At 51.3% G+C, this 22,383-nt stretch overlaps 1 protein-coding gene across 1 annotated transcript in view; it reads right to left on the minus strand.

The window, feature by feature from the left end:
* LOC124247567 (heparan sulfate glucosamine 3-O-sulfotransferase 3B1) overlaps positions 1–22,081 on the minus strand; it is a 40,906-nt gene extending 18,825 nt beyond the window's left edge. The window contains exon 1 of the mRNA XM_046676965.1: positions 20,266–22,081. Within this exon, the coding sequence (XP_046532921.1) occupies positions 20,266–20,819 (554 nt within the window). The 5' untranslated portion in view covers positions 20,820–22,081. The remainder of the gene's footprint in view (positions 1–20,265) is intronic.
* Positions 22,082–22,383: the final 302 nt, after the last annotated feature.

The following is a 22,383-nucleotide window of genomic DNA, read 5'->3' on the forward strand; positions in this document are numbered from 1 at the left end:
GCTGCTTTCCCAAAAGAATCCACTTCCAAATCCCAGGGCTGGGCACTCACAGTACTAAGCCCATGAGCAAACAGCACCTAAAGGAGAGAACAAGAGACGCACTCTCTGCTGCCCCATTAGCACGGCTGGGAAATTAATCTAGATCAAACCCCTGCAAGGACACTGTTTTCCTGGGCTCGCTAAATGCACATAGATTAACTTGTCACTTGGAGGCAGACAAGACTACTGGCCAACAAACTCAGCAATGGAATCAATTGACAGAATGAAGATGCCCTAAAGTGGGTGCCCAACGATCTTCCTAAGATGTCTCCATGAATCTGGAATTCTGAGAGATTTCTTTATGAGATGAATATGGTGCCTGTCCAAGGAAGGACCCTTCCCGGGCTCCCCTCCTCCTCAGAAGAGAGATGGTTCTCCTCTTACTCAGAACAGAAAGGAGCTTGCTAAATATCACCATAGAACGCTACCCTTGGGGATGGCAAAGCAGGCATGCAAATCCCAGAGTGGTGCCCATGGAGCTGGGTTCTTCGGCTTTTAGGGGTTGCAGAGAATCTGAGAAAAGGGATGGACCCTCTGTGCCACAAATGCATACACATGACACATACCTGGACCTCGGGATTCAGCTTCAGGGGGTTCACAGAACCTTGAGACCCATCCATGTGCCCAGGATGAGAGTCCTGACACAGCCCACCAGCAACCCGCCAGCCACGTGAGCTGCTCTACCGTCAAAACCTGGCCTGATGGTTGATTAGGAGGGCAGTGTACAGAGCAGAGCGGACACCCATTCTCCACCCATGTATGAGGTCAGCACCACATTTAGGCCCCACAAGCTTTGCTCACCCCCAAATGCTTTGCCTGAACTGCCTACAAATAGGATGGGCCTCTCTATTTGAGTAAGCATTGACATGATGAGCTAGCAAAATAATGGGCCTGCACGTGGTCTTGTAAAGCCACAAAGACACTGCCCACTCTGATACTCAATGTTCATGCAACAGAAAAATAAGTCTGCCTCTGGGAAAGAATAAATGGGCTCCTTTTTATCAGAAGATGGCTCTCTCTCTTTGTTGGCCATTATAAAGTCAACTCTAAGACCTGCCTAGCATACGAGAAAGGACTGGGCAGCCAGGACCTCGCTGCTTCACTGGAACAACCTCTCAATGGGTGTTTGCTCCATTTTACAGATGGGAGAGCGAGGCTGAGGGAAGTTCAACGGAGTTGCTCCCAACCAACCACTGGGCAACGGCAAAGCAGGGACTCGGACTCAGGACGCTCAACTCCGGAGCTCAGGTTTATCCTACTTCTCGATATTTCTAAGAGCCTCCAAGATTAAAACGCTCAACTACAGCCATCGTCCCTCCCGCCAGAGCCACCTGACCCACCTTTTACCAACCACCCCTTTCTAGAGAGGTGGCCACCTTCCCTCCCTTTCTGACAATAAAAACTAAAAAGGTTTGGTTTTAAATTAATTTTTGGAATTACATGGGGTATAAATTATAATGAAAGAGACACACTTAGATAAATAAATAAATATACATATATATAGAGAGAGAGAGATTAATTCAGAAGGTGGGAGCTAAGTCTCTCGCTGGTCGCCTGCACTTCTGCCCGAAGGCCTTTATTTGGGGAGTTCATTTTTCACTCAGCCCTAGTGAAACAAACCACCACAAAACTGAAAATAATCGGGTTAGCCTTCTGCAAGCACAGCGCTGATTCCTGGCACTATTCCCACTCTGTGTTGCGCACTTCAGCCCCTATTTTTCCAAAGGTGTCAGCGTCCCGCAGGAGGAAAACACTTGCACGGACCAGCATGATGGGTCCAAAAGGCCCTGCCGTCATCCACACCCGGGTGGGGCAAAGGAAGGAATCCGAATTTTTCACAAAGTGCTTTCAGGAATCTTAGACAGATGAGCTGATCTGAGGCTATCCCCTCCTCTGCTCTCCTTCTTCCCTTTAAAGAAACCAGGCGTGTAAAAGGCAAAGCGAGCTGGTTCTAGACGTCCAGAGGCCGGAAGTCACAGCTCCATCCATCTTTAGAGCGGGAGATTTGTGAAGCTGTGCCAGGCTGAAAGAGCCTCTCAAACCAACAAACAGGCTGATGAATTAGTGCTGCCAAGCCACCGAGCCGAGCCCCAAGAAGCAATCCAATAGGCTGCCTCCTCTTCTAGCTCATTAACTATTTGAGATTACCATCATATGGGGAGTCGCCTCTCAGCTGGAAATTAAATTAGCCTGGCTATAAACCAGGAGAGCAGAGTGGAAAGTATCTGATGAGCAATCCTGGGGAGAAGCTCCACCACCAACGCCTCCGGAGCACCCTCTCTGCTCCTCCAGGCTGGCCCCTTCTCTGCAGTTTCTCTCCTCAACGAGAAACACAACACTGCAAAAGGGGCTTGACTTTCTTGCTTTGGTTTATGGTCCACCGGGGTTACTCCTGGTAAAACATCCAGAGAGATGGCTTCATGAAACTAAATGGTCAGAAATTTGGCATCAGAAAAAACCAGAGTAAGAAATGTTCAGATTAGAAAGAAAGGAAGGAAAGAGGTGACAGCGAAGAGAGAGGATGGGGGGTCTGGGGTGGGGACAGACACACACGTACACGCCCCCATCCCTGCCCACGGTCTGTGCAGAGCTCTAAGCTGCAGTAAGAAGGGTGGCAGGCATTAATTGCACACTCAGAGCAGGTGTGTGCCTGTAAAGCCCCCTCTTAATTACCAGGTTGGGCATTTTGGCACTGGCAGCCTGGCCCTGCTCAGCTTCTAAGAATGCTGGAACTGAGCGTCCACGGGCTGTTCCTGTTGTGGGCCGAGGAGCTGCGAAGTGGAATTTCTAATTACATGGCTCTAGGCTTTACCCTAATGAAAGGCTGCATCCAGGTAAGCTGAAAGCAAGCAGCTCAGAGGACGCGGGCCCGGAACACAGCCCAAGAGGAGCTCCAGCACTTGCCTTGTTTTCTGGGTGGCATCTTTTCTGATTGCCAGCAGAAGCAATTCCTACTTGACGCTGTTCAACAGCATCTTGTAAATCCCACTTCCAAGTAAAATACTTGAGTGAGAGAGAAGGAAGAAAAAGGTGCAGGATAAACTGTCCTAGTTATTCTTTGAAGTCACGATGTCAAGGCTGACTCATGAAAGATACCAATCCCCCAATGCTGTCCTACCTCGCCTTCATTTCTCCTCTGCTGGTCCTTCCCCGCATCCACCACGCTTTCTCATGTAGACCTCCTCGCCTTTTCACATTTATTTCTTCTGCCAAGAAGTCCTCCTTCCCCACATGGTCTGCACATGAACTCCTATTCATCCGTCAAAACCTTGCTTGGGTGGCACCTCCTCTCTGAAGTCTTCCCAGTGAAGATCCTCCCTCCCCTAGAGAGATCACTTCTTCCTCCGCAGTATTTTTATGGCTTGAGCATCCTTCTCTTTTTGTGTGTCTCATACCCTGCTGTATTTAGCCATCCCACCCCCACCTTCACTCTCACTCTCTAGAGTCAACCTCCACAAAGAGGTCAGGGTTTTCCTAAAAAGTAGGTCAGGCCCTGTCCCTCCCATTCACAGAGCCCACCACTGGCATCCCTTCACAGGAAAAACACAGTAAGAACATAAAGAGCTTCCTCTCCACCCCCACCCCTCCCTCTTCTTTTGATCTCTTCACTCTGGTCACTGTGTCTTCTCAGGGGGACAGTTTCCTACCCCCTGGACCCCCAGAGATCCCTTCTCTTCATTCAGGCCTCTGCTCAGCATCACTTCTTTAAAAAGATCTCCCACCTAAAATAGCCCTTCCTCCCATCGCCCTCTCCCCCATATGTCTCCATCCCTTCCCTCTGTTTTATTTCTCTTCATGGCTCTTGTCACCAAGTGGCCTTCTATTCTTAGTTTACTTGTTATTTATTTACTGCCCATCTCTCCCTAGTAGAACATAAGCTACACGAGGGCAGGACCAGTGCTAATAAAATAGGCACTCAATAATACTCATGAAATGAATCTTTGCATCCCCAGAGCCTGCCACAGAATAGATGCTCGATAAATTAATAAAATCAATATGCACCTATAAGGAACAAAACTGACATCAGGGGACATTCAAATACAGGGACACCAGGAGCTAAGTGAAATTGACTGGATTTCTCCCCAATTCTCTGTCCCCGTTGCTGGTTTCCCATGGACCTAATGCTCCAGGACGCCCCTAAGGCCAGTTCCCTCTGGACTGTGTCTCCATACACGCCAATTAGAGACAAGCCAAATGACTTTACATGTGAGGCAGAGCAGCACCAGATCCAGATTAGAGTAACTGACAAGCCACCTGCAGCTGGAAACTTCTTTATGGAGGTCACATGTTAAACATGGGCGGTGCCAACATTTAGACACTAAGCCCATCGGAAAGGTGAACGGCACAGTCCCTGGGGAGGATCCTGACCCCAGCCCAGCCCTGCTCTCTGCTGGGGTGAGGCCCCACCGCGAGCTTCTGGGACCTGAGATCCACTGCCACACCTGGGGGCTGAGCAACCACAGATGATGATGCACACCAACAGGTGACATGCTCTTGCACTTCTCACCCCTCAAACTGACCTCCCCAAAGACACCAGCTGGTTAAGATGAGGTGGCTTTGGTCAAAGTCCTCAAAATGAACGACAGCTGAAGTCTCAAGGAGGCTGGCGCACGTGCTCCCTGGTAAATGCTCTTTTTACGGGACACAAGAACTCCACGAACTTGTTCTGCACTTCTGTTTCCAGCTGGGACTGGAAGAAAACACAGCCCTAGAAATACCTGTGAATCAGTGGACATTCCAGCAGGGGACAGAGATGTGGAGGGGACAGGGCCACTGCCAGGGCCCACCTCCCCAGGAGCCTCCGGCTGTGCTCTCCTGAGCACGGTTCTTGCTGACGTGAATCTGATGAGAGCACCTCAGCTCTCCACCTCTCATCTGGTCTGTTCTCAACAGAAATGGCACCTGAATCAGGGAGACGCAATTCTAAGCCAGACTCCATCACTAACTGTGATCACTTTTATATGCTAACATGCAAGCCTCCCAAACTTAATGGAGCTCCTCCACAACACATGACAGGAACAGGGGGACAGGACTAAAGTGCTTTGGGAGCACTGGCAACCAAGAACAAACAGGGCTGCCCGCTCCCTGCTCGAGCTCCTGAGATGCCCGGTGGCGGGCCCTCTCCGCCCACTTCCTCTGCTCACTGAGCAGCCCTGCTGAGGAGCGACAGCAGATCTGGGGAGTTGGGACGGTGGCAGGCCCGCTGCAGGCTCCAGACTGCCTGTCTCTCCATGGGGCCGCGCTGGGGAAGCTGGCGTTTGGAGCTTAGCTGGGAGTTGGGGAAGAATGGCTCTCTTTCCCCGAAAACGTCAAACCACAAAGGGAAGCCCTTGGAGCAGTCACCTAGGCTACCCAGGGAGGCAACAGGGGGAGGAGCCGTGGGGTCTGTGACGAGAGGAGGCGTGTCCCGTCCCTTCCCATGAGCACCATCAGGACAGATGCTTGTTCTGGAATTCTAAGAGCCACATACGAATCATCCAGCGGGGCTGAGGGTTGTTCATCTTGGAAAATTCTCCATACGTTTCCTTGCTTTCTCTGCCCTGAAATACCAAATTATTTCATTTTCCTCAAAACTACATGAAAAGAATTGAAAAGCACAGCACGTGTGAAGTCTGTGAATTCCCTGGTATGGAAGTTTCCGCGGGCCTGGAAAGCTCCCTGTGGCCAGTGAGATGAGGGCCCCACCTCAAGGAAACATCCCCCTCTCAGCCAGCCTCTGGGCTCCCCACCCCCCAATCCCCACACTTGCTCTGCTTGATGCAGCCCTGCGCTCTGCCATGCCTCTCTCTGGGCCTTTCGCACACAGTGCTGCCATGCCCTGAACGCCTTTATTGGCTTTCTGGGACAATCAGCTGGCAAACTCCTATCCATGCATCAAAGCCCGGCTCAGTTGCAGCCTCTGCTTTGGCCCCCTTCTCTCTGCTCCCACAGCATTTCTCACCTTGTTCTATATAGCCTCTCACCATGGCACCCTGACCAAGAGGGTGAGCTCCTGCTCCTTGAGGCTTCCCACAATGGCTTAACAGGTTGTCTTCCCAAATGCTTTCATACCACTTGACCCGCTCTAGGTGTTCCAAAACTGTCCAGGGGCTGAAATCAAATCATGAACGAACGAATGGTAGACACGGCATTATTGCACTAGTACTGCCATCTACACATCCTGCTCATGACTTGGCGATAAGGCTGTGTCGTTACAGCCCGATTTTCACAAGGCCCGGCAGAAAGAGAAGGTGGGTATTAAATGTCCCGTTAAGAGATACGTAACTTTATAGGCAGGGAAGTGTGATAAGAATGAAAAGCTAGTCAGGGAAGTGCCACAGAAACCCCATTCTGGCGTGAAACCACCCGCCTTCAGCCCGTGTGAAACACCCCCGCCAGCCGCCTCCCCGGATGCACGCGGGGCTCAGGGCAGAGGCGAGGGCGGGCCAAGTAGGGGCTCGAGTTTCACCAAACAGGAGGAGCCCACGGTCAACACATCGGGAGAAAATGAGATCTTCGGAGCAAGTTTAGAGCGCGCGGAGGGGAAAGCCAGATCCTCTTGTAACTTAAGTTTTGTACAAACAGGTAAACGGATCCCCGTCTCTCTGTACAAGGTGCCCCTCGCGTCCTTTCCCAGAGACACCTAATCTGCAGGTTTCCTTCGTTTCCCGCGCGGCGTGACGAAAGAACACTTTAACGTGTTCCCTCTTGGCCCCAGATAACAAAAGGGGAAATCCACGTTTCGGAAAAGGGATTGGCTTTGTGAGCAGCTGGAGGCTGCCAGCGTGGCCCGGCTCTCCATCCGATCGTCAGCTGGCAGGGAGCTCAGTCCCGCGGGGTCCGGGGTGAGCAGCCCTCCGGGTCACCGCTAAGCAGGCCGGACCCGGCCACACGTTGCCTTCCCAGGGCCATCAAACATCTTGTCTGTAAACAGCGCAGAGACAGAGACGAGCACTTACCTTTGAAAACAGCCCTAAGCTTCTTGGAAAGCTGAACCGGCAATTAGCCTGCCTGAGGAAGAGGAGGGAGGAGAAGCCGGCTCAAGCGGCTCGCGGCAAGACCCGACTTGAAATCCTCCTCCGCAGGTCTGCGGCCCTGCCCTGCCTCGGCCCCCTTCTGCCCGGGGTCCCCAATCACTGCGACTCCACTCTCGCTCCTCTACTCTTTCTGCACAATCGTCCTGGGAGCAAAGGGGGGAGCAGACACATGAAGTTTGAGATGACACCCCGAGCCGGAGGAGCACGGAGTCTTACACGTGGTAAGATGGGGCGGCCTGCTCCCCCAGAGAAAGGTGGACAGACAGAACACGGGGTCAGGGGTCGAACTCTTCAAACTGCAAGGAACCCTGGAGACCTGCTCCAGTAACATGCCCCAAATTCGCATCTGGACGAACACGACTCCTCAGGCTATCAGTAGCTATGGAATGAAGAGGATTCTGTACTCAAGAGGAAATACTGGGTTCAAGAAAATTAAGCAAATTTTTGTTATTTTTTGTTTTGAGCTATAGTACTTCTCAAGGCCTTTAATATGCTAACATGGAACCATTTTTTTTTCTACACGTCACCCATTAATCTTTCCAGAACTTTCTATTCAGTAGGGAAACCTGAGATAGTACTTCTCAGAAGCATGGTCCTCAGACTACCTGCAAACTGTCCTCAAGGAGATAAACATAAAATCTGAGAGTAAGCGTTTAAACCTATTAAGTAATTTGACATTGCTACAACGTCTAAGGCCCTGATGAATGAGATTATGGGACAGGGTACAGACCAGCATGGGCGTTACAAATCGTGTGGCAGGAGGCATATAGCATAGGGTGTGTACTAGTCATGCACAGTAGGACAGCATATCAGTCCACAATGGATTGGGAACAAATATGGTCCTGCACCAGAGTCTGCTGAGCACAGGTTTAGGAAGCATGGGTGGGCCCATCTCCATTGTACACTTGGGGATGTTGACACCAGAGAGATAAAATGACTTGCTCAAGGTCACAAAATGTCTGTAGCAAAAGGCTGACCCCAATTGGGGGGCCACATGGAAGAAGAACCAGTTAAAGAAACAGAAGAATTTTAAAAGTAGGAGACGGATGTCATTAAAAATGATTTTATGATGGTGATTCTGATTTTAACTGGTACCCAGCTAGCAGACCTCCATGCAGCCTCTTCCAGGATCCCCAGAGAGGTGTAAAATAAAAACTAAGTCAAACAGAAAAATGCTAATGCCAAAATCTAACAAGAATGCCCATGGTGACCTGGATTGAGGAAATTCAATCCTGAAATAGTGCATACCTGAGAAAAAAGGGGGGCAACTGTGTAGCTCCCCACTCTGTCTAGCATTGATCTAGTCCTCGGACCAGACAGGTAACAACTAAGTGAAGCTGGCTAAGTATGAGACAATAAGGAGCAGTGGGGACCATGGCAAATGGAAGAGAACGTGTTCCCATTCACAGGCTAGCTGCTCTCCAGTTCCAGTTCATTATTGCCATGAGAAAGGCAGGCCTAGTACTGTCAGCATCCTTATAAAAGCAGCAGAAAATGTGGATTTGTATGTGAAATCTCTGAATCTTGTCAATATAGGCAATGAATTTACATGGTTTTAAAATCTGCAAATATTTGCTCTAGGATTTCATTTACATTAAGTTCAACAACAGGTAAAACTTCACTGCAGGGGCTGGCCCCGTGGCCGTGGCCGAGTGGTTAAGTTCTCGCGCTCCGCTGCAGGCGGACCAGTGTTTCGTCAGTTTGAATCCTGGGCGCGGACATGGCACTGCTCATCAAACCACGCTGAGGCGGCGTCCCACATGCCACAACCAGAAGGACCCACAACGAAGAATGTACAACTATGTGCCAAGGGGCTTTGGGGAGAAAAAAGGAAAAAAATAAAATCTTTAAAAAAAAACAAAACTTCACTGCAGTGGTAAAAGGTAGGAGAGTGGTTATCCTCAGGCCAGGGACAGTGACAGGAAGGGAGCAGGAAGGTGGCTTTGGGGGTTCGTGAACCACCATTAGACAGGTATGTTGACTTTGTGAAAATCATCAGGCTGCACACTCCTGATTTGTAAACTTTTTTATAGATATGTGAAATAAAAATTTGACTAAAAAAACCCCCATAGGCCAGATTTATAGATAAACTAATATGGAGCCTGAGATTTTCTTCAAATGATACAGTAAAGAAAGCACATGACACTTAGAAATGATGGAGGGAAGTCTTGGGAAAAGTAGAGAATAAAGCCACTTTGAGAAGAAGTGGCGAAGAGAGTGGTGTTTCTCTGCAGGCCACAGTCTCTCAGGAGCTTCTTCCTGTGTGGGGGAGTTGTATGAACCGGTGCCTGAAGGGAGAGGATGCCATCCAGAAGGGCCAGTGCACACAGTGGGTCCTGGCATGGGTGAGGGGTAGTGACCAGCGGGCGAGCTAGCTGCAGAGTGGGGGCCAAGTTCTTGGGCAAAGACGTAAGTCAGGGTGGGCCAGGTCTGCTCTATGATCAGACCTCCTGCACGGCTGCCCGGGATGGTACTAACAGCATATCTGCCCCGTAGGGGCAAAGGTGTTTAGGGTGTCAGGTAATGCGGCAGGGAAGCAACAGGCCATAGTGGGGCGTGGGGAGGGTTTCGGTGTCATCCTGAGAACCAAGAATCTGAGCGGTGTGGTCGTGGTGGGCTGCTTCAAGGAACAGGTGAGAGAGAAGAGATGGGCTGGCAAATGAAGAAATGAAAGGAGGCGGTGCTCAGCAAAGGGGCGTCAAATAGACAGATCTCACCAGTGGAGCAAGGGTGACAGGGATGCTGTGAAAGTGACAGGTTGGTGCAAGGATGACATGCATGGAGACTGCCACCATCAACACAGATGTCGTTGAACAGAGATGGGCCTGAGGATTGAGCGTGGAGAGCAAAGGAAAAAGTAGGTATAGTGACAGAAAAAGAGAGGAAAAATATAATACTGGGGAGACTTTCTCTTTTTTTGAGGAAGATTAGCCCTGAGCTAACATCTGCCACCAATCCTCCTCTTTGTGCTGAGGAAGACTGGCCCTGAGCTCATATCCGTGCCCATCTTCCTCTACTTTCTATGTGGGATGCCTGCCACAGCATGGCTTGCCAAGTGGTGTGTAGGTCCACGCCCAGGATCCGAACAGGCAAACCCCAGGCTGCCGAAGAGGAATGTGCGAACTTAACCAATGTGCCACCGGGCAGGCCCTTGGGGAGACTTTTATGTGGAAAAGTCTGCGTCTTTCAGGGGAAAGAAACGACAAAAGAGATGTCTTAAACTGGTCTAGAAGGAACATCGTGTTGAATGTCAGCCGAGTACAGAAGCTAGGAGTTGTGGAGTCTGAAGGGCCCTCAGGGAGGCGCTGAGTTCAAGAGGCTGAGCCACCTACAGGTCCAGCTGTATGACCTCAGGCGACCTTGCCAGCTTCCCTTTCCTCCTCTGGGAAACGGGGACGATCACACAGAAGTGTCACACTAAGCGGAAATGAGCCCAGGCCCTCACTCTTTCTCATGGCATCACACGGTAGCAGACACCCCCTCACCTTCTTATCACCTTAGCTCTCTTTGGAAAGCTCCTAGAAAAGTAAAATACAAAATCCTATTTCTTAATTTGTACTATTTTATTATATGCTTCCTCTTCTCCTTCAAATGGTTTTTAGGTTTATTCGTGATTGGGCAGGACTAACGATTTTTTTAAATCAGTGCTTAAATTGCTTTGAGACCTGTGTGAGCCTGTAGATTTTAGTTCACTGACTAAAACCAGCCCCTGAAGGACAAGTGCGTGTCTCCAGCACTTCCTCAGCACCACAAGGGTGGCCTGGGGCAGCCCTTGATAAACGGAAGTGCTCAAACAGGACATCTGTAGGGCAGGGATGTTATTCTGTACGAGACTGTAATGATGGATGCATGTCATTATCCATTTGTCAAAAGCCACCAAATGTACATCATCAAGAGTGGACCCTAATGTAAAGTATGGACTTTGGATGATACCGATGTGTCAGGGTAGGTTCCTGGACAGTGACAATGTCCCACTCTGACGCTGCATGTTGACAGCGGGGAGGTTGTGCATGTGCGAGGGCAGGCGGATATGTAATCAGTCTATTCACTCAACTTTGCTGTGAACCTAAAACTGCTCTAAAAAATAAAGTCTATATATTTAAAAAAAGGTAAGTGCTCAATAAATCCTTGTTAGATAAGTGGAAAAAAATAGGTCAATGTGACTTATAAGAACATATTATTATAAAAAAAGACTTAAAATGGTCACCTTTTGTTTCCTCCATTAAGTATTTCGAGTCAATGACAAAGTAGCGATCAGCTTCCCTACCTTACCCTCTGGCTCCAACCCCTCCCAACACACCCACTCACCCGCTTGGGGCTTCTGTAAAAGCTCTTCGCTGGGAACAGGATGTTTACTTCTTTGTGTATCTGTGTTAACTGGCAGCACTAGCATATGCTAAGTGCCTGGAGACTCGGGAACAATCAGATGGGAGGGCACCAGGGACCGAACAACACACATCAAGAGGAATGGCCGGGCTGAGCCAGGACGAGTTTCCAGCCAGAGCGGCGAGGAGGGGGGCGGGAGGGGAGGGCTTTCAGCGGGGGAAGGCACCCGGCGCGATCTGGGGGTGAATTACTGTTCTCTAATTGTTGGCTCAGCGTGGCCTCTTCCCCAGGGGAGGTGACTTTAATGGAGTATGGACAAAATCCTGTGTTTCTTCAACATCTCCTGCAATAATGAGCAATGTCCTCCCTGAGCTTCCTGCCCTTTTAATAGAGGCCATCTCCTGCACCTTCGTAAAAACGTCCAGAAAAAGAGGCTGCCGCAACCAAACCCACAACAGAGTTCTCAGGGCCACTGTGTACATCCCATCCTCAGTGGTGGCTGTTTCGGGCCATGATTCCACCTCCGACAGCACTAAAGGAGGGTAAGCCCAGAGACCCCTTCTCGGCCACCCTGCAGGTAGGGGAGCAGAAAGGCGCTTCCAGGTCACCCAGGCGGAGCCATTCCTTCCCGCTCCGGGTAGGGGCAGCTACAGACTGCGGGCACATGGGCGGCGGAAGGGGGCGCAGGGGAGTGTGTGACCTCGAGGGCACCTGGGAGCAGCGGGGAGAGTGGGCTACTCTGCCCCAGTCCAGCGGGATTCGGGAATTGGAAGGGGGCTTGAGTTATTTGCCTTTTCCTTTCCCTACTCTCCTCTCCATCCGAGTCTTTCTTACTTTTTCTCTTCATCCTGTCATTTAACGGCCCACATTATGGAAATAAAGCTATGTATGGTTCTCTACTGAATTTGGTGGGTCGCATTACAGGCACCCATTACAGAAGTCGGTGAATTGACGATTATATATTTCTTTCCCCCAAAGAAAAAGGGTGGAGGGGAGAGAGAAAGGAAAGAAATGTGCTGGTTGAAAACTGACTCCATTGCTACACTTCCTTGCGAGCAAGCTCACCCTCTCCCCGCCTCAAAATAAGGGCCTCTAAGGACAAACTTCGTTCGTCTGGCTCTGAAGAATTCATCCATTCATTCATTCAGGCCCACGTCCCAACGCCACGGAGGCAGGGAGGGCGAGTCGCCTCTGTCCCCACTGCTCTACCCAACAGAGGCAAACACCTCCCCTCCAGAAGGCAGGGACACTTGTGCAGGAGGGCTTGCAAAAGACAAAGAGACAGGAAAAAAGGAAGGAAGCACAGTAGATCAGCTGATAACTCGGCTCAGAAAGAGACGGCGGCTGTGGACCGGGCCCGCGGGAGAGAGCGCGGAGCAGCGGGGAAGCAGGGCCTGGCCGGGCCGGGGCTGCTCCGCCCGCCCCCTCTGGGCGGGGCTATGCCCAGGCGGGACGCCATTGGCGTGCCGGCAGCTCCTCGGGCCAATCAGCGCGGGGCCGGGTCCGCCGGCACCGCCCACCGCGAGCGCTGGCCGCTCGGCCAGGCTCAGCCCAACAGGTGAGGCCGGAGAGCCGAGCGCAGGCCGGTCACGTGGGCGCGGGCGGAGGCACAGCCCGGCCGCCAGCCCCGCCCCAGCACTGGACGCTCCGCCATCTGGCTCCGGGGCTCAGCAGTCCAGGGACCAGATGCAGTGATCCCACGCACACGGGGGCCGGGCCGACTGGCTCCCGAGGCCCAGCCGCGGAGCCATTTTCTCTGGCCTCGGAGGCGCTCGGCCGCCCTTCCAGAACGGAGGCTGCCCGAAGGAGAGCCACGTGGCCGCGCCCGGGCCTGTCTGGGGCCATGTCGGACGCTTCTGTCACCAGACCTTTGCTCCTGCCCCCACTCACTAAATCAAGAGTGTGCGTGAAAAATCTGCCGCTTCTTACTTCCCTTCCCAGAGTTATTTTTTTCACTCTCCATTTGTTGCCCAAGCCTCATATTACCCAGAACAATCTTTCAGCATTTTATGGGGTTCTAAGCAAGTGTAACCATGTTACGGAGTGTGGGACAAAGATTTGGGAGAAAACAGGGATTCTGAATCACCCGCCCCCGATCATTCACAGTCTAGTCAAAAGAGGTTAAAAGTACTCACTCCTTGGCAAGAGATAGTCTAGCCTCGGCTGAGAGAGTCAACTTGATGTTAAACCCCGAGTCTTATTTTAACACCTCTGCTGTATTTAGAAGAAAAATATTTTGTTCCAAGAATTTCTCTCTTCCGTTACAAATTTATCAACTTAAAGTCACAGTGAACATGTGTAAGTGTATGTGCGTGTATACACACAATTTTATAATGCAGGTAGAAAACATAAATTCCTCTCTGGCAGCACTCTTTAACCAGCTCTGTCTCCACCGATCTGGACTCATAAATTTCAAACACAGCTCTCTTTGGGAGGCCAACAAACTCTTAAATAGCTTTGCTATTTAAACATGTTTCATCCATGACACAATGAAGTACATTTTTTGAATGACCCAGTAACCTATGCTATTTTTAATATTTTTCAAGTCACGGTAATGTGTATTTAAAGGAAGAATTTAAGATATAGAAATAATATAAAGAAAATTAAATATCGCTCATCTATGTGCAAAGAAAATTAATGGGGGGCTTTATTAGCATTAGCAGTATTGTAACACATGGCCTCTTGGCTGCAATGAAAATTATTTATTATCATATTATTAAGCTGGTAATTGCTTCTCACATCCTAAACTTTTCCCCAAATCTAAAATCAGAAAGAAAAATCAATATCCATTAACGTCAATGCTATTGGATGCTACTTTTATTTTGGTATAGTTTGACAGGAATATGAGAATTCTAACAATAAAATGTTTTAAATATTAAAAAAAAGTTTCATGCTCCACTTACAAGTAGTTTTCAAAGATATCAGTATCTCATTTCTTTTTGGTCACGGTAAATGTTTTCATTTGAGTTAGGCAGCATATTGTATTCATTACCCTTGAAAATATGCCCCATACTTGGCAAATTCATTTTGCTGGGGTTCCTGACCATCATAACCGGCCAGGACTGAAATTTCCCTGACTGTCTGAGATCACCGACTGGTAAATGAGAGAGGCAGCACCCTATTTGGAAACTAACTCTATTCACAGCAAAAGAAATGCTCATTATGCTCTGCCTTTAGAGTGGACATTTTGTGTTTCTGTCAATCAACTTAATTTCCATGTTCATAGAGTGAGAACATAAAGTATTCAAAAACTACTGACAGAGCAGTCGGCGAGCAGTCTTGGTCACGTATTTCACTTCTGAAGCTTTAAGTAAATGCGACTGCTCTGATTCATAACACTAGCTGGCTGGTGGGTTGTTTTTTTAAATTCCTGGTGTGCTTTTAAATTCTAAATAATTTTAGTGATTCAAAGAGTCATCTTATATAATCAGAAAAGCTTATGTCCTACAACATGTTCTAAACAAGAAGATAAATCAACATACACATTCAGAATGAGGTTCTGACATGATTGATTTTCCAAAATATCTAAAAGTTTTTCTTCAAACAAAAGAAAACACCAAACTAGAAAAACAGAAGCTGTGATAGTTCATTTTAAAGTTTCAAATAATACAACTTTAGCTGGAAAGATGTATTTTATAAAAATATTAGTCTATATTAAATCGTAAATTTTCAATAATCAGCCTCCATTAAAAAGGAAACTCTAATCAGCTTAGTCAAATGGTACCATTTTGATAAATATTTTTTAACACATGGGCTGCAACCTAATTTTTAAAGACCTCTTCAATACTAACGTATCATTTGGAAGATAAGAAGTGTAATTTAATTCATACATTTCAGCATTTTATTTATCTAAAACAATAGGTTGCTATTAAATATTGACTACTTTATTAACTCAGAGCATCTGGGAAAACACTTATGATTAGGTTAATTTATGTTATATTTTCCCCTCAACTTGTAAAAGATTAATCAACCATTTTATGGTCTAATTTAGGTGCCTAATTAAAAACAGAGTTCCACACATGCTACTCTGTCCTGCTAATAAATCTTGACAGCTTTGTAACACGATGGTTGGTATTTCAAATTGTTGCATATAAATGTAGAGTTTTGATCTTCGCCCAGCAGCCTGAAGTGAGTGACATACTTGGCTTAAACTCCAGGACTGAGAAAGTGCAATTACTTTGAAAAGGATTATCCCCAATCAGATCTTATCTAAAATTCCCCTTAGTGAAGACAGAAACAGGCTTTGCCACCAAGTTTGTAGAAACAGACTAGGAAAATGGGGAGAAATTAGTTTTCTCAGCATTTGTTAAAAATGTAAAGTTGCTATTTTCAGCTAATAGCTTCCAAAAGGGGATTTTCTGAACTTACTGGGTTTTAGAATCTAATTGCAAAGAAATCTACTATAATTGCCTTCTGGTTACTAAGTACAAGTTTTCAGTCTTGGAGTAGGGCACTGTGCTTTTTTTAAATGAATGAATTCATTCCTAGGAGTTGAAACATCTCATTTAACCCTATGGCCTCCCTCACCTCCCAGCCTTAAAAAAGGGCAAATGGAAGAGAATAAACCTACTCAGTGGGGACACTTGCTATGTTTTCTCAGCTTTTCTACTCGAGGGATATTTTTGTCATTTTATTGACTCCTTTGACTGCAACTGTCCTGAGCAGGCGGAGAAATGAAACTGCCACAGTGATGAAATTTGCCTCACTCTAGTTATAAACCCACTTTGATGGAGGAACTGGCCTGTCCTGGAGCTGATACCGTCTTTTAAAGCGAATGACCAAGTGAGCAATTCACACTGAGGTCACTGGAGGCACATCAGGAAACTCCAACTCTTTTAAAGCAAACCCAGTTTTGAACTCATCGTGTATGACCAACATTATGTTTTGGTCACTTAAGCGAGGGAATGTGGCACAGAGTGACCTCTGGAGCCGGACTGCCTGGGTTGGCATTTCAGCTTTGCCATTTTCCAGCTGTGAGACCTGGAGCCAGTTGCCTAACATCTCTGTGCCTGTGTTTCCTCATCTGTAAAAGTACCTACTTCACAGGATTGTAATGAGGATTAAATTTGCTAATCCTGTAAAACTTGAAACAGTGCCTGGCACAGAGGGAAAACATTCAGTAAGTGTTAGCTACCAACATTATTAAACCACACACACACTACACTTTTTTTAATGTGGCCACAGTATTTAAGTGTCGGCTTATTTTATACAACCAAAAATGGAAAGAGGAGTCAAGGTGAGGAAGGAGTGTCTGCCACTGTAAAATCCAGGGCATACTTCTATAAAAAAATAATAATCATACGGCATTTGGCTAACTTAATTCCCAAACTGAGGTCATTAAAATTCATGAAAATCTACCAAACTAAAGCCAAATCAAAAAGAGAAACTTACTAAAGAATGTATATATTTAATTTGAGACCATTCAAAGTTTAAATCAATATTCAAGAGCATGAACGTACAGGGTACTCCTTCTCTCCCCTCGTATATGTGAGGTCCTCCTGAGCCACAGCCCCGATTTCTCAAATGCTGGTGTCATCCGTGGCATAAGAGAAAGGCCAGTTTCACAAAAGTCCTGAGAAACCACTCTTGAGGTGCTCACCAGCACCTGCTAAACTGGCGAGGCCAGATTCAGAGAGAGAATTGGACAGTGAACTGGCAACTAAACCCACAAGAGTCTTACTCCCAGACTGAAACAAACTTGGGTTCCAGGGCAGATGGACGGCAGGGGCCAGGACTCGCACGTTGGACTTCTGCAGCAGATAAGGGAGCAGAAATCTCCCACTCTCTGTGGGCGGGGGAAGGTCAGCTCTGCGTGGCAAGCACGGTGGGCTCCATCCCACCGTGATCTCCCCTGTTGGAGCTGAGGGTATCTGGTTATGTCAAGTGGAAGGAACTGCAATCAAATTCCGAGACTTCATGCAAATCCGTCCAGGCCCTGGGCTACTGGTTAGGCCACTACCAAGACTGTGTAACAACCAATTAGACCCATTAACGACTTGCTCGGACACAGCCAAGATCTCGTTCTCCAGTCCATTAGGACGATGACCCTCGCATTCAACCATCCGTGCCCACAGTTTTTTAATGCCTTCAAAATGTCTCCCCTTCTCTCTTATTTTCTAGTTTTGAGGACTTGTTTTAACCACGTTTCTGAACTGCAGCTCTCGCTGGGTAATTATTATTTATACTCTTCTGCAATCTGCTGCCTGATTGTAGGACGAGCGGGAGACACCATGGAGCGCACCTCCGGCGAGCACCAGGGCTTGGCCGAGCGGCCAGAACTCCAGCGAGGGGCAGGGGGCTCCCTGGGCACCGGATTTTAGGAAAAGCGTTCTCGATCAAGTGTCTCCTCCCCGTGTGTCTGTTTAAAGTTAAAACGGCGGCCTTTAAAATAATTAAGTCCACACATCTGCCCAGACATCCAAGAATATTCATTAATTTAAAATTCTTAATTAAGCCAATGGTATTTAAAAGACTTTTTTTCCCTTAAAAAAACCCACTGATCCAGCGGCCACGCCCGGCGCTGATGGAGCAGCCCCGGGAACGCAGCGTTCGGGGCGAGCCGCTGTGTCCGCAGTTGGCTCCTCCCGCCGCCCGGTCCGCGGGGTCAGCGCCGCGGACCCCGGGCCTCTGGGCCCCGACGGTCCAGTTCCTCAGTTTAGAGCGATGGCTCGGGGGGATGATGAACTTCCCACCTCCCGCGGCCCGGCCCAGCCCCCGCGGTCCCCCAGACCAGCTGCCCCGCGCGGCCGCTCGCATGGCGCCCCGGACGCCTGTCCTGCCCGAGGCCCCGGGCTGCGCTCCCCGCTGCAGGCGCGGTGAGGGTTTCCAGGGCGCCTCGGCTCTTTATTGGGCGTTTTCGAGTCAATCAAAAGGAACGTGGCAGGTGGAGGGCGGCCGCCTAAGAGACTGCGCGCATCTTCCTGTGGGGATTTCCACAGCCTGCCCCAGGTGCCTCTGAAGCCGCCCGACATTAAGGAGTCCCTTATTTTCCTGCCAGTTCCTTCCAATCCGGCCCCCAATGTGTCTGATCTCAGAAAATCTCGGGCTGCCTCCGGCCTCTGGTGGGTTCCAACTAGAAGGGAGCTAGCGATAGCCTGCCATCCCATCCACCCGGAATCACCATCCCAGAAGGAGCAGGAGGCGTGGGGGTAGAAGTAATAATAACAATACAATCGATAAAGACAACAGCTGACAATTAGAGAGAACCCCCTGTGCCAGCCCGGCGGCACCTTAGCGCACCCGCGCGTTCGCTCCTTCCTGCCCTGTGGAGAACCCACTGCAGAGAACAGAGCACTGAGGCTCACGCCTCTAGCGAGCTGCCAGAGCCAGGACGGGAGTGCAGGCGTCGGACTCCAGAGCCCCTATTCTCCCCCACCGGTGTCCACCGCCCGGGACGGCGGGAAGGGTGACTGTCACGGCTGGCTTAACTTCGAGACTTGGGCAACTCCTGATAATAATGAAAACATTAAGGACAAAAGTGGGGGCGAGGCTGGGAAGAGAGCGGTTTTAATCCGCCGGGTCAGCCCCCTTTTAACTGCCAGCCTCTCCGGGTCCTGAAAGGGGGAAAGGAGGGACGGGGGCAGGCAGTGGGGCTCGGTTCGACTCTCCCTTTTGTTTTCCATAGTCTCAAGCCTTTTGGAGGCTAACTGGACATGGGGGGGGGGGGGAGGGGGGACTGGGGGGGGGCGGGCTTGTGGGGGTGGGGGGGTGATGACCGGAAAGAAGGGGTGGGAGCCGCTGGCCAGGCCCCTGGTTAGCGACGAGGTTTCCGAAGGCCGGAGTCTGGAACCCCTGCCCACTCGCACCTCACTGGAAGCTCGGTCATCCCAACAGCCCACCCCAAACACCAGTAGCTGCCGGAAGCGTTGGGCAGAGGTCGCGATTATGACCCCGGGAGCTGCTGTCCCTTTGGAACCGGACCCAAAATACGACCCCAAAACCAAGTTTCCGGAAGCCCCGACCTCCTGGCAACCCGAATTTCTCAATCAAAGGGCCCCCGAATACTCTGCGCCCGGACGTGTAAAGGGCCTGCGGGCACACGCGTCCCTGCCCTCGTTCTCCCAGCGCCCGGGCGCAGGAGGCGGAAAGGGACCGGTCGCGCCCGGGGCGCCGCGAAGCCTTCAAAGCCGCGCGCCGCCCGCCGCCCGCGCCGGCTGCAGTGCGCGCCTTTGCCCGACAGGGACCAGCACCGCTCCACGCTCCGCGCGCCACCCGCCCGCCAGGCGGAGGCGCCGGCCGCTCGCCCAGCTCACCCTCCCGAGCCCAAGCTGCTCACCCGCGAAGCCGGTCTGACCCTCTTCGGGTTCCAGCAAGGAGAAGGACTGTAACGAAAAAGTTAACAGCCTCCCCGCGACCTCGCAGACTGCGTCGCTCCCATCCCCCATCCCCATCTGGGGAGCAGAAGCTGCTCTGGAAGTCGGTCTAGGGCGGAGACCGCGACCGGCGGGGCGCACAACGTCCCGGGCTCCGAGAGGAAAAATATAATACGAGCAATACTGGATTGATTTCGTTTGGGACACGACCACAGTTAGAGGGTTGCGCCCTTCCCTGAGCGCCGTCTCAGTCGCTGGCCCCCCCACCCCCTCTTTTGAGGAGAGCTCGCCTGATGAATTCTAGGGCACCGTGGACCGCTGAGCCGCCAGAACACCTCGAGAAGTTTCTACGGGTTGCGGCGAGAGCGAAGCCCGGCGCACCCGGTACCGGGCTGGGGCAGGATCCTGGGCGCCGCCGGCCAGCACCACGCGGTCGTTCCTCCGCGCTCCCCTTCCCTCCCCCGGTGGTCCCAGGCTGTACCCGTGTCACTTCCCCAGCACACGCCACGTCTCTCTTCTCTCCCGGGCAGGATCGCGCAGCTGGCGCCCCTGACCCTGGCGGGGAAACTCACCGGTACCAGGCCAGGCCCTTGTGGTAGCTGCGGTCGAAGAAGTGGGGCTCGGCGCCCACGGCGCGCACGTCGGGGTGCACGCGCAGGAACTCCAGCAGCGCCCGCGTGCCGCCCTTCTTCACGCCGATGATGATGGCCTGCGGCAGCTGCTTGCTCCCGGACCCACTAAAGAAGCTGGAGATGGGGCTGGGAGAGTCCGGCGCCTCGGGACTCTGCTCCTCCTGGCTTGCGGCGCCCTCGGCCGTCTCCTTGCCCGCAGTCAACGGGGTGGCCGGTGCCGCTTGGAACGGCAGCCTGAGGGGAGTCCCGTCCGGAGCCGAGGCCAGGGCTGGCGGGGCGTGGGCGGCGCGGGACCCCGAGCCCAGCAGCAGCAGCCCGGGCGCGGCGGCGCAGGAGCTGGCGCACGAGTACAGGAACATGTAGAGCCAGATGCAGAGCATGGCGAAGAGCAGCGCGAGCTTCCTCCTCACCGGTGGCGGGGGCGGCGGCGGCTGCGGCAGGAGCCGGCCGGGGACATCGAGGCAGGATCGGCTGCCGCTCAGGAGCTGCCCCATGCGCTGCCCGCAGGCGCGGCGAGGGGCATGGCTCAGCACATGGCGCGGGTCCCGCCGGAGTAGTCAGTGCGGAGAGAGTTCCCTGGCCGGGTGGACGCCCGGGTGGTTCGGTTTATTGCCCCCGCGCGCCCGCGGCGGCCGCTGCTGCTGCTGCTGCTCTTCCCCAGGTGGCGGCGGCAGCCGTAGCGGCGGCGGCTTTTGACATGTTGCCCGGGAGGAGCCGCAACTGGAACGAAAGTCTGGGTGGCGGCAACTGCTGGCCGAGGGGCGGCTCTTGCGGCGCGACGCCCCGCTCGGGGCCAGGAGAAGGCTGCACTTCTGCGCCCTGGCCGCTCCAGACGGTGCGCACGGCCGCTCTCCGGGGCTGCCCCTTCGCCGTCCTGCGAACTGCGCCTGGAGCGCAGCCCCGGCACTTTCCGGCGCTGGCTGCGAAGGAAAACTGCGCAGGAACAGAGCCGCGGGGCGAGCTGGAGTGGGCGGGCCCGGCCTTCCGGAGTGACGGGTCGCTCCACCTACCAGAAACCCGGAGCCCCATGCAAATACGGGCGCTTCGCTGCGGGTTCAGCAGCCAACCGGCTCCCGGTATGTGGGGGTGTGGAAAGAGTTTGGGGCGGTAGAGAGCGATTCGGGATTGCTATTGGCTGCAGGACAAGAGACGGGCTCAGAGGGGCGGAGCCAGAGGCTGCTGACAGGAGCAGACGGTGGGAAGGATGCTGGAGAGACCCAGTGCTGGGAGAGTTCTGCCCCTACCGAGTGGTGCGCTCCGGCACCCGCGCGCATTTCCGCGCTCGCTCCCCAGGAACCAGCCTTGGCTGTAGTTGCCCTGATTTCGGAACGCGAATCCCCATCCAGATGTTTCGCGGGCGGGCTCGTGATATGTGTGTGTGTGTAGTGAAGTAGGGAGGGGGCTGGAGAAGCGAGAGTCACGCGGAGATGTATGCAGCCCCCGAACTCCCCCATCCCACGCTGGGACTCAGAGAGGGGCCGTTCCCGGACAGACACCGGTTTAGGAAGTTTAAATGGAAAGAAAGCATGTTTGGAAATCACTGTCAACTTTTTTTTTTTTTTTTAATTTTAAGTCTTTCCTTCTTATTCTTTGCAAGGACTTGATCTCTCTCGGGCTGCCGGTTAACTGTGATCGGTGTAAACTGTCCTCAGGAAAAATCTTCCTTAGCTTCCCAAACTGCTGGGGAAAGGTCGGGAGAGCGAAGGGAGGAATTAACTGGGAGATGGAGACTGGTAAAGTTTCATGGTCGAAAAGTGATTGTGAAAGTCACATGTAGAAAGTTTTGTCCCGACATGGGTTGTTGGGGACGTTAGGTTTAAGAAAAAATTCTATCTTGCCTTTTCCCTTAATAAATATTAAAGCCAACATTTGCCTTCATTTCGGACAGTTTGGTTTGCTGACCTGTTACTCTAATAGGTGTTGATTTTGGTCACCGATTTTTTTTTTAAGTCAAACGTCAACTTGGAGCAAATCGATCACTGAGCTGCACTTATTGAATAGTCAAAGGTCCACTGAAAGCCGCTCTCCCCTGTTCCCTTTCGTAAAATGACCTGCCGG

The sequence above is a fragment of the Equus quagga genome, chromosome 11 (assembly GCF_021613505.1).
Source record: "Equus quagga isolate Etosha38 chromosome 11, UCLA_HA_Equagga_1.0, whole genome shotgun sequence".
Taxonomy (NCBI): domain Eukaryota; kingdom Metazoa; phylum Chordata; class Mammalia; order Perissodactyla; family Equidae; genus Equus; species Equus quagga.